The sequence below is a fragment of the Orycteropus afer genome, unplaced genomic scaffold, assembly GCF_000298275.1.
Source record: "Orycteropus afer afer isolate SDZICR_OR568_19922 unplaced genomic scaffold, OryAfe1.0 scaffold00362, whole genome shotgun sequence".
NCBI lineage: Eukaryota > Metazoa > Chordata > Mammalia > Tubulidentata > Orycteropodidae > Orycteropus > Orycteropus afer.
Window position 1 is genome coordinate 2446211 of NW_006921949.1, and position 12347 is coordinate 2458557.

Genomic DNA, 12347 nt, shown 5'->3' on the forward strand with positions numbered 1-12347 from the left:
AAGACTTCTCCAAAAGAGTCAAAAGAGAACCTACAGATTGGGAAAAAATATTTGGTAATGACATATCTGACAAGGGACTTATCTCTAGAATTTATAGAAATTTATAGAAAACTCCAACACGTCGATAATAAATAGACAAATAGTCCAATTAAAAAATACAAAGAAGACATGAATAGACACTTTACCAAGGAGGATCTTCAGGCGGCCAACAAACGTGAAGAAATGCTTACGATCATTAGCTATTAGAGAGATGCAAATCAAAACAATGAGATACCATCTTCCTCCAGCACTAGTAGCATAGTTCAACAAGATAGAAAATAAATGCTAGAGAGGATGTGGAGACATTGGGACTCTCATACACTGCTGGTGGGACTGTAAAATAGTACAACCACTGTGGAAAGCAATATGGTGATTCCTTCACAAGTTGGAATGAGAAATATCATTTGACCCAGCCATTCCATGACTAGGTGTATATTCTAAAGAAGTGAAAGCCATGACAAGAACAGACATATGTACACCTATGTTCATTGCAGCACAAAAGATGGAAACAACCTAAGTGCCCATCACCTGAGGAACAGATAACCAAACTATGGTACATACACACAATGGAATACTATACAAACCTAAAGAATAACATAGAATCTGCAAAACACCGCATAACGTAGATGAACTTGGAGGACATTATGCTGAGTGAAGTAAGTCAATCACAGAAAGACAAATATTGTATTAGTCCATTTTTGTAAAAGTCAAGAAAAGGTTTATCAATGGAAGGAAATTTTCTTTGTTGGTTACCAGGGGTGGGAGGGGAGGGGAGGGAACACTGTTAGCTAGGTAGAGATAAGTATTGATTTGGGTGAAGAGAAGGGCAGTGTACCAAATGTGAGTGATCAACATGGTGGCATTGAGGAAGAGGAAGACAGAGAGAGGTACATGGGAGGTGTAGACAACAAAGATGAATTCTGTGGTAGTTCAGTTTGTGTGTCAACTTGGCTGGGCCTGGTTGAATGGCTGGGCAGCTGGATGTAGTACTCCCCATGATGAGACTGGTAATCAACTCCACAGTGGAAGCTTATGTCACACTTGCACCCTGCATGTAGCTGTGCCGTTGTTCAGCAGACTGCCATGCTCTGACGACCTTGGGACTTACAATGGCCTTAAATTAATGGCCTGCCATGTGGTTTGGTAACATTGGGACTGTGCCTTCTTACTTCAACCTTGGGTCTGTCAGCCTCAGCAGCCAGCAGCTAAGAGAAGAAAAGCCTCCAGCTTCAGTGGGCCGGGAGCAGGAGGCAGAGATGCAACCCAAGGTTGAGGGTTTTTCACCCAGCCCCTAGAGCATAGCACTTCGAACTTAGACTTTTAGCCTCCCGAACTATAAGAGAATAAATGCCTCTTTGTTAAGGCCATCCCGTTGGTGGTATATTCTTGTCAGAGCTGCACTAGGTAACCAGAACAAACCCTTCTGCACTTACAGTACTGCACTGTCAGTGAAGGCAACCATGGTTATATGGGGGGATAGACGGATGGACAGGCTGAACTATTAGGTATGTCTATGAAATGGGGAGTGTACCCATGTATAGGGCTGGCACACAATGGTCCTAAAAAGTGTATTTGTATGATCTGAATTCCCAGGTGTATAGTAGAGCTGACAAAGGGAAGGTTGTACTCACTTCTTGGTCAGAGCCAGCTACCCAGAGGGACCGAGCAGTTGAACCTGTGGGCTCGGGACCATAGTCGCAGGGGACATCAAACTCAATTGGCATAACATACTACACAAAACACTGTTCCACCTCCTACTTTGGCGAGTAGCGACTGGGATCTTAAAAGCCTGCAAGCAGCCATCTAGATGCAACGATGGGTCTCTCCCGTCTAGCACAAAGAAGAATGAAGAAAATCAAAGATTCATGGAAAGAATTAGTCCTAGCAACTGGGACACCATGCGATCCTCAGCCTATACGACTCTGAGACCAAAAGAACTAGATGGTGCCCAGCTACCAATGTCAACCACTTGCAGGGGGATCTATGTAGGAGACCCTGGAAAGACAGGGAGAACAATGTGTAATAAAACTCAAAAGCATTTGGAAAAAAAAAGGAGGACCAGGTTTGTTGGTCTAATAGAGCCTGGTGGAACCACTGAGCCTATGGCCCCTAACTGCGCTTCAGGTCTAGAATTGTACCCACACCTGTGGCTTCCAGCCAAGCAAAAGACAGGCATAGGAGTTGAACATTTACCTGAGGTAAATACACTCCTTGGAGAGAATAATCATGGGAGAAAGAAGGGCTGTTTACACACAGGCAGACAGCTCAGGGGGCAGGGGTACATAGAGGGATGGACACAGGGAAAAGGTAACTGTCAGGAGGAAGTGGGAGGGGAGCTGTTGCGTTGTAGTGAATTGTGGTCAATGTCATGAGACAAAGTGTATGTGACCTGCTGTATGGAAAGTGAATTTGCTTTGTAAATTTTCACCCAAATCACAATTAAAAAAAAAAAATGTAAAATAGATGTCAGTGAGAATGTGAGGAAACAGGAATCCTCATCCACTGCTGGTGGGATTGCAAAATGGTACAACTGCTGTGAAAAACACTAGCAGTTCCTCAAAAAGTTAATTTAGAATTACCATACAATCCAGCAATTCTAGTTCTAGGTAGATACCCAAACAACTAAAAGCTGGAACACAGACACATGTATACAAATGTTCACTGCAGAACTATTCATAATAGCCAAAAGATGAAAACAACCTATATGTCTACCAAAAGATGTGATATATACATACAATGAAATATTACCTAGCCATAAAAATAAATTAAATTCTGACGTATGCTACAGCATGGATAAACCCTGAAAACAGCATACTGAATGAAATAAGTTACCGCCATAAAGTCCATTCTGACTCATGGTAACCCCATGTGTTACATAGTAGACAGACCTAAGATTGCCAAGGTCAAGAGGAACTTGAGGGAGATAGAGGGATTCACTGCTTAGGAGACATTGAGCACGTATTAAGAGTGATGAAAAAAATATGGGAACAGATAAAAGTGATAGTTGTAAAAAATGATTAACACAATATCACTAAACATGCATAGCATGGTGAAACAGCAAATGTTTGGTTTATATACATATATCACAATTTAAAAAATTCTAATTTAGACATCACTTCTAGGAAGCCTACCTTGACTTACCTAAATTGTTGCCTCTCTTAAACACTATGCAGGCACTCTGTACTTCCTCCCCACAAAATAAACTGTTAACCACACTTTAAACTGCCTCTCCTCCATGATGGACTGTAAGTTCAATAAAGCCAGAGACATTTTTTAAAAACTTATTTCCAGTAACTAATGCAGTACCGACAGAATGTAATTGCTCAATAAATACTTCTTAGAAGGATAAAAGGTTAAGAAGGAAATGAAGAAGGTTAAGGTTAACAAAAAAAAATCCATACATGTTCCGTGTGAGCCATTCCAATTCCATCTTCCACTATTTGCTCTCCTCCTTCAATGTGCTGAACAATTCCAACTAATTTTCTTGAATAATCTGAGATTTCCTCAGTAAAGGTCCGTATGCAGTGAGCCATATCTAAAATTGATGCTCGGATCTGATTAGCTTCTGGCTCTAACACCGAATGCTAAAAAACACAACATTATAGAAAAAAAATAATAGTATTGAATAACAATGCATTTTAAAAAGTATTTAAACTCCAATTTTAAAAAAAGCATCAGTGACAGTGGCTTTTATACTACATCTATAAAAACAAAGCTTAACAAGGTAAAAAAATACTAATTCCTCTTGAACCTTTCATAAGTAAGTAATTTATCCCACAAACAAATAACTTTAAAATTCGGAGTCCATTTATCACTAGAAAAGAAACCAACAGACTATTTGTAAAACTGTATCCTATGTTAACAGTTCATCAATCAATATCAATACTGTCAGAACAATACATTATGGAATCATATACACAAAAAGACTCTTGTTTCCTGCTAGAAAGCTATTTTTCAGTAAAGAAACAACTATAAGGCCTCTCTGAAATTTTTGTTGTGATATTTAGAAATTAAATCTTTCATTTCTTTTCATGCTACCAATCCCAACTTGTTCACCATTTAATTCTTCTTCAATCCCTACTTTTAGCTAGAATGAGGGCAGAGAAAACAAATGATGGGTAGGTAAAATAACTATTCATTTAATTAAAATCATACCTTGTGACCTTGGTGTTTTCCATATTCTTTGCAGACACAGCACATAAGTGGGCTAGCTTGACAACCTTCTTCCAAGCAAACAAACTCAATGGCATGCACCTGGTGCTGAGAGCACATGGTTTTCTCATGAGGTTTATCAGCTAGAGGCACACGCTTGTGCTTTGCTAATGTCTTTGTAGAGTGAGTAACTTGGGAACACTCTGAGCACAAATGAGTTGCACATACAGTGCAATATACAGATGCAACATGAGCTTCATCTTCATCACAACGAATGATACTCTGACAAACAAAAGATTAATGTCTTAAAACTGAACACTAACCATTATAACATGATATATTTTAAAACATAAAACCCCATAACGCTTTTTTCTTTTACTGACCAGCCTTAATGCATAAAAACACAATGGTAACTAAGTACAAAGATCACCTGGTACACATATGAGAAAGTATTCATTTCCAAGATCGATTACCAATTTATGCTATGAATTTGAGGCCAAAGTTAAAACTATTTTCATAGAATCAGAGTCAGGGCAGATAACATTCACCAAATCCTCTCACTTTATGTGTACTTCCTTATGTGTACATGATAAATACCTTTATTTAAGACTAAAAAAATCTAGTATTATATACATATCCATTACTTTAAATATTACTTGACATGAAGATGTATACAAAATGAAAGAAGCACAAATATTATTTATATAAAGGTAGGGAGAAGTACATCAGAATTAGCTGTCAAGTTTTTAAAAACAGATGCCTGGATTTCAATCTGGGTAATTCTTATTACAAAAGATTGTAGATGAAGCCTGGGCATGTGTATTTTTTCTAGAGCGTCACTTGTGAGTCTTTTGAACAAACTTTGTTGAAAACCACTAATTTAAGCAAACAAAAAAAATAATAATAAAACCTATATTAAGCTTCTAAATAGGAGCTCTGGTAGCCTACTGCCTAAGGCACTTGACTGTAACCAGAAGGCTGCCTCGGAAACCCAAGGAGGGGTCGCTATGAGTTGGGTCCTACTCAACGGCACATAAAACAACAACAAGCTTCTAAATATTATTTCAGGAGCTCTGATAGCATAGTGCCTAATGTACTTTTCTGCTAAGCAGAAGGCTGGCAGTTCAAACCCACCAGCCACTCCTTGGAAGGAAGGTTGGGCAACCTACTTCCGTAGCGATATTGCCTTGGAAACCCAAGGAGGGCTCGCTATGAGTCGGGTCCAACCTGACGGCACATGACAACAACAACAAATATTATTTCTATTTCATGAATTATCAAAAAACATTGCAGGTGCTTAAAAAATTACCAAATAACCTAGAATGTTTTGAAAATATTTTTTAAATACTGTTGTTGTTGTTATGTGCTGTCAAGTCAGACTCAACTCATAGCGACCGCTTCTTCAGTTTCTGAGGCAGTATCACTATGGAAGTAGATTGCCCAACCTTCCTTCCAAGGAGTGGCTGGTGGGTTTGAACCACCAGCCTTCTAGATAGCAGTCAAAGCCTTAGGCACTACGCTACCAGAGTTCCCTCCTAAATATTGTTGTTGTTGTTGTTATTTGCCGTCGAGTCAGCCCTGACTCATAGCGACCCCTCCTTGGGTTTCCGAGGCAGTATCACTACAGAAGTAGGATTGCCCAACCTTCCTTCCGAGGAGTGGCTGGTGGGTTTGAACCGCCAGCTTTTAGGAAGTCTTAATTGGAAGGGGAAAGAATTAGTATAAATTTTTCCAAATACAAAATTTTAAAAATACAATGGTGCCATTCAATATTACATTAAACATACAATCAATACAAACTTGAAGATTAGGTCCTGAAGCAATACCCCCATGTTGACTTCTAAAGAGTTTTATGGTTTTAGGTCTTACATTTGGATACTTTCTGAGTTTATTTTCGTATAAGGTTATGAGGCATTAGCCCAGCTTCATTCTTTTGCATGTGGAGATCCAGCTGCTCTAGCATAATTTATAAAAGAAACAATTACTACCACGTATAGGGTTGGCAGATGACATTTCTACAAGCGTAGCTGTATGTGCTGTAAGAATGTCTGCGTGTACAGTAGAGCTGACAAGGGACAAAATTGTGCTGGCTTCTTGGCCACAGCCAGCTACCCTGAGGGACTAGTTAGTTGCACCTGTGGGCTCAGGACCATGGTCACAGGGGACATCAAGCACAATTGGCCTAACATACTACAAGAAAACATTGTTCTACATCCTATTATTTGTGAGTAGCAACTGGGGTCTTAAAACTTGCAAGCAGCCATCTAGATGCAATGATGGGTCTCTCCCTGTCTAGAGCAAAGAATGAAGATAACCCAAGATGCATGGAAACAATTAGTCCAAGGAACTGGCAGTCCATGTGATTCTCAGCCTATATGACCACAAGACAAGCAGAACTAGATGGTGCCCAACTACCACTATCAACTACTTGGAGGGCGATCAGTGGTCTTGCAAAATTCTATCATGTGATCTCCAGCGCTATTTCTATCACCAAGGCAGTATTTTCCAAATACCGGTAACTCTTGTTAAATGCCAGCAATGTTAAGTGCCAGCAATGTATTTTAACCTATGTGAAGGATTTCTTTCTAGTATTTACTACACATCTGCCTTTCCAGATAAAGAAAGTATATCTTACATGGAATTTAACCTTTTCTTGAAGATAAACTTAATAGCAGTAATTCTCTCAGCAGCTACTGCTATCTTTAGTGTTTTCATCTCTATATAAAATGGCCTCTTCCATAGAGTTATCCAGGGACAATTCTATTATTCAAGTTGGAGGTCCTACTAGTTCTTTCTTTCCTTGTGCTTTGCTATTGACTAATTTTCTTTTGTATCCTCTACTCTAATGTGGAGCTCTGGTGGTGTACTGCCTACGGTATTGGGCTGGTAACCAAAAGGCAGGTGGTTCAAACCTACCAGGCATTCCGTGGAAGAAAGATGAGGCAGTCTGTTTTTTCTGTAAAGATTTACTGCCTTGGACCCCAGTGGGGGTTGTTATGGTTCACAATCGACTTTAATGGCAGTTTGTTTTCCTTTGTTCTATTCTAATATAACTCCCACATTCTTTTCTACTTTTCTCTAATCCTATTATTCTTTCACTTTATCCTTTCACAGAATTGACACAAGGAGTCAAAGTTGTATGTGAATATAACTTAGCATAACACTTTAGGAGAATTTCAAGTGTTGTTTTCTTATTATCTTGGGGATATTGGTGCCTTCAGAAATGCAATGTAACTGTAATGTTATAAAAAGTTATATTTCTAGGAATATGCCTGCTGGATTAAGTGTAGCTGTATTGTGCTTATAATGGCAAATATTTTAAAAGAAAAAAAATCATGCTCATAAATATTTCACCAAGTTCATTCAATACCTCTCCAGATATCCCAATGGCTTCTTCCGCAGCTCCATACTGACCAATATGTCCATTCTGCAGTCGTTCTAAAAGCTCCAATAAGGCAAAATTTTTTTTTAATCCCCAAACTCCTGAATCTCCTAGAATATAAAATAACTAAATTTAACACAATAGAATATCAATTATTTCACCTGATGTTTCAATAATAATTGCTAAGTGATACAGTTTAATCAATAATAACATCTAAACTTTAACAATTCAAATTTTCTCCATTTTCACAGAGGGCCTTCCCATTTTTCATTGACCCTCCACTTCACCAAGCATAATATCCTTCTCCAGGGAATGGTCCTTTCTGCCAACATGAGCAAAGTGAATGAGACGAAGTCTGGCCATTCTTGGCTCCAAGGTGCATTCTGGCTGCACCTCTTCCAAGACAGATCTGTTCATTCTTCTCATAGTCCATGGTATTTTCAGTATTCTTCACCAACACCACAACCAAAAAGCATCAACTCCTCTTCGATCTTCCTTATTTATTAACCAGTTCACATGCGTATGAGGTGACTGAAAACACCATGGCTTGTATGAGGTGCACTTTAGTCTTCAAAGTGACATCTTTGCTCTTCAAAACATTAAAGAAGTCCTTTGCAGCAGACTTACCCAGTGCAATATGACATCTGATTTCTTGACTGCTCCTTCCATGGGTGCTGACTGTAGATCCAAATAAAATGAAATCTTTGACAACTTCAATCTATTCTCCATTTATCATGATGCTGCTTATTGGTCCAGTTGTGAGGATTTTTATTTTCTTTAAATTGAGGTAAAATCCACACTGCAGACTGTAGTATTTAATCTTCATCAGTAAGTACTTCAAACCATCTTCACTTTCAGCCAGCAAGGCTGTGTCATTCACATAACACAGGTTGTTAATAAGTCCTCCACCAAACGTGGTGCTGCATTCTTCTTCATACAGGCCAGCTTCTTGGATTATTTGCTCAGCATACAGATAAAAAAAGTATGGCAAAAGAATATGCTCCTAATGTACACCTTTCCTGATTTTAAACCATGCAGTATCCCCTTGTTCTGCTGGAACTACAGCTTCCTGCTTTATGGACAAACTCCTCTTGAGCACAATTAAGTGTTCTGGAGTTCTCATTTTCATTCTTCTCAGTGTTACCCATAATTTGTTATGATCCACACAGTCAAATGCTTTTGCATAGACCATAAAACACAAGCAAACATCTTTCTGCTATTCTTTGCTTTCAACCAAGATCCACCTGACATCAGAAACTCAATCCACGTCTTCTTCTGAATCCAGCTTGCATTTCTGGAAGTCCCTGTCAACATACTTTTGCAACCAATTCTAAATTATCTTCAGCAAAATTTTACTTGCATGCGATATTGATGATAAACCAAAACCAAACTCACTGCCGTCGAGTCAATTCTGACTCACAATGACCCTTCCTTGGGTTTCCCAGGTAACATCTCTACAGAAGTAGACTGCCCAACCTTCCTTCCAAGGAGTGGCTGGTGGGCTTGAACCGCCAGCCTTCTCGTTAGCAGTCAAATGCCTTAGGCACTACACGACCAGAGCTCCCATAATTTCCACATTACTTTGCATCACCTTTCTTTGGAATGGGTACAAATATGGATCTCTTCCAGTCATTTGGCCAGATAGCTGTCCAAATTCTTGGCATAGATAAGTACCTCCAGCATGGCATCCATTTGTTGAAACATCTCAATGTTTACTCAGTCAATCCCTGGAGCCTTGTTTTTTGCCAATTCCTTCATGCAGCTTCAACCTCTTCTTTCAGTACCACTGGTTCTTGATCATCTGCCACCTCCTGAAATGGTTGAACATCAACCAATTCTTTTTTGTACAGTCATTCTGGATATTCCTTTTATCGTCTTTTGATGCTTCCTGCATCATTCAATATTTTGCCCATAAACCAAAAAACCAAACCCAATGCCATCAAGTCAATTCTGACCCAGAGCATCCTCCACTGGGTTCAGAAGGTGGTAAATCTTTATGAAAGTAGATTGTGCCATCTTCCTTCCACAGAGCAACTGGTGGGTTTGAACTACTAAGCTTCTGGTTAGCCGTCAAGTGTCTTAGGCACCACCCCACTAAAACTCCTTCTTTTGCCCATAGAACCTTTCAATAATGCAACTCGAGGTTTGAATTTTTTTTTTCAGTTCTTTCACCTTGATAAATGGTTTTGGTTTTCTAACTCTAGGTCTTATGCGAATTTCATTGTAATAACTAACTCTGTCTTCTTGAACTCCTCTTTGAAATCTTCTCTTCAGCTTTTATCTAGTCATTTCTTCCATTTGCTTTACCTTCTCTCCATTCAAGAGTAAGTTTCAGAGTCTCTTCTGACATCCATTTTGGGATTTTCTTCCTTTCCTGACTTTTTAATGACCTTTCACTTTCTACATGTATGATGTTCTTGATGTCATTCCATTCTCGTCTGGTTTTCAGTACTGGTGTTTGTTCTGGTTACCTAGTCCCACTCTGACAGAAATATACCACAGATGGGATCACTTAAACAAACAGGAGTTTATTCTCTCACAGTTTGGAGGCTTCAAGTCTGAGTTCAAAGTGCCAGGCTCTAGGGGCTGGGTGAAAGCCCCTCAACCTTGGACTTCAGCTCTGCACACTGAAGTTACAGGCATCCCTTCACTCAGGCAGCTACTGGCTGCTGAGACTAACAAGCCTTTTCTGGTTACCTAGTACCACTCTGACAGGAATACACCACAAATGGAATGGCCATAACAAACAAGAGTTTATTCTCTTATAGTTCGGGAGGCCAGAAGTCCGAGTTCCAAGTGCAAGGCTCTAGGGGCTATGTAAAAGCCCATCAACCTTGGGCTTCACTCTTCCTCTTGCTCCCAGCCCACTGAAGCTAGAGACATCTCTTTACCCAGGCAGCTACTGGTTGCTGAGGCTAACAAGCCCAAGGTCAACAAATAAAATGGCACAGTCCCAATGTTACCAAAATTTCATTGTAATGGCAGGCCATTAATTCAAGTCCATTAAAAGTCCCAAGGTCGGCAGAGCATGGCAGACTGCTGAACAATGGCACAGCTACATGCAGGGTTCAAGGGTGCCATAAGCCGGAGACCATTCCCAAAGCTGTTTCTTATATACGGAAAAAAGACCACACACCCAAAGACAGCAACTCAGCTGCTCACAGTAGATTCCACCATGGAGTTCATTACCAGTCTCATCATGGGTACATAAAGCTGCCCAGCCACTCAACCAGGCCCAACCAAGTTGACACACAAATTTAACCACCACAGTGTTCAATGTGTCAAATCTATTCTTCAGATGGTCTCTAAATTCAGGTGGGATATAATCAAGGTCACATTTTGGATCTCATCAGCTTGTTTTAATTGTCTTCAGCTTCAACTTCAACTTGCACATGAGCAATTGATGGTCTGTTCCACAGTCAGCTCCTGGCCTTGTTTTGGCTGAAGATACTGAGCTTCTCCATTACCTCTTTTCACAGATGTAGTTGATCTGTTCCTGTATATTCCATCTGGTAAAGTCCACATGTATACCTGCCATTTATGTTGCTGAAAAAAGGTATTTGCAATGAGTAAGTCATTGGTCTTACAAATTCTATCATGAGATCTCCGGTGTTATTTCTATCACCAAGGCCATATTTTCCACCTACTGATGACTCTTTTTTGTTTCCAACTTTCACATTCCAATCACTGGTAATCATCAATATATCACAATTCCATGTTTGGTCAATTTCAGACTGCAGAAGCTGGTAAAAATCTTAATTTCTTCATCCTTCTTTCAGTGGTTAGTGTGTAAATTTGACAAAAGTAGTCCCTTGTAGGCATATGGGTATTACCCTACCACTGACAGCACTGCACTGCAAGACAGATCTTGAAACATTCTTTCTTTTAACAATGAATGCCATACTATCCCTCTTCAATCTGTCATTCCTGGTATAGTAGATCATATGATTGCCAGATTCTAAATGGCCAATACCAATCCATTTCAGCTCACTAATACCTAAGATATCGATCTTTATGCATTCCATTTCAATTTGCAGAACTTCCAATTGTCCCACATTCATACCTCATACATTCCACATTATAAGTATTAATGGATGTTTCCAGTTGTTTCTTCCCAGTTTGAGTCAAGCCCCATCAGCAGATGAACGTTCTAAAAGTTTTACTCCATTCATGTCATAAAGGCCGACTCTACTTGAGGAAGCAGCTCTTCCCCAGTCATATTTTCAGTGCCTTCCAACCTCAGGGCCTCATCTTCCAGCACTGTATTAGACAATGTTTCAGGGCTATTCATAAAGTTTTCCAGTAGTATATAAGACAGTGTTTCACTGCTATTCATAGCCAGTTCATTGAAAGTGGATGGCCCCTTCATTCCTATCAGTCTATCTTTGTCTACAAGCTCACCTAAAATCTGTCCACCATACATGACCCAGCTGGTATATGAAATACCAGTGGCATAACCTCAGACTCACAGCAATACACGAGCACCACAGTACAACAAACTGATAGGCGAGTGGTGGGTAAGAAAATAAAAAGTGTAATGTTACCATATGGATAGCAGAGAGGGAATGGAAACATCAGTGAACAGTACTAGTACCTACCACAAATAACTATCGATATTCTTCTTGATATGATATTCATATTGAGAAAACGCTCAACATGATCTCTCACATTAACCGTATTCTTCTCTAGAAGGCGAATCACAAATGATATTTTCCTTCTTTGTACTTTTCTATTATTTTCAAATTTCCTACAATTCATTTATAATACTTCTATA

The 12347-nt window shown here is 39.5% G+C and overlaps 1 protein-coding gene across 1 annotated transcript in view; it reads right to left on the reverse strand.

Annotated features, from left to right (window-relative positions):
• The window catches only part of TRIM23 (tripartite motif containing 23), a 92275-nt gene that overhangs the window by 47747 nt on the left and 32181 nt on the right, over window positions 1–12347 (reverse strand). Inside the window, exons 3-5 of the mRNA XM_007952859.2 lie at window positions 7562–7683; window positions 4195–4473; window positions 3441–3623 (exon numbers count right to left, since the gene is read on the reverse strand). Of these exons, the coding sequence (XP_007951050.1) occupies window positions 3441–3623; window positions 4195–4473; window positions 7562–7683 (584 nt within the window). The remainder of the gene's footprint in view (window positions 1–3440; window positions 3624–4194; window positions 4474–7561; window positions 7684–12347) is intronic.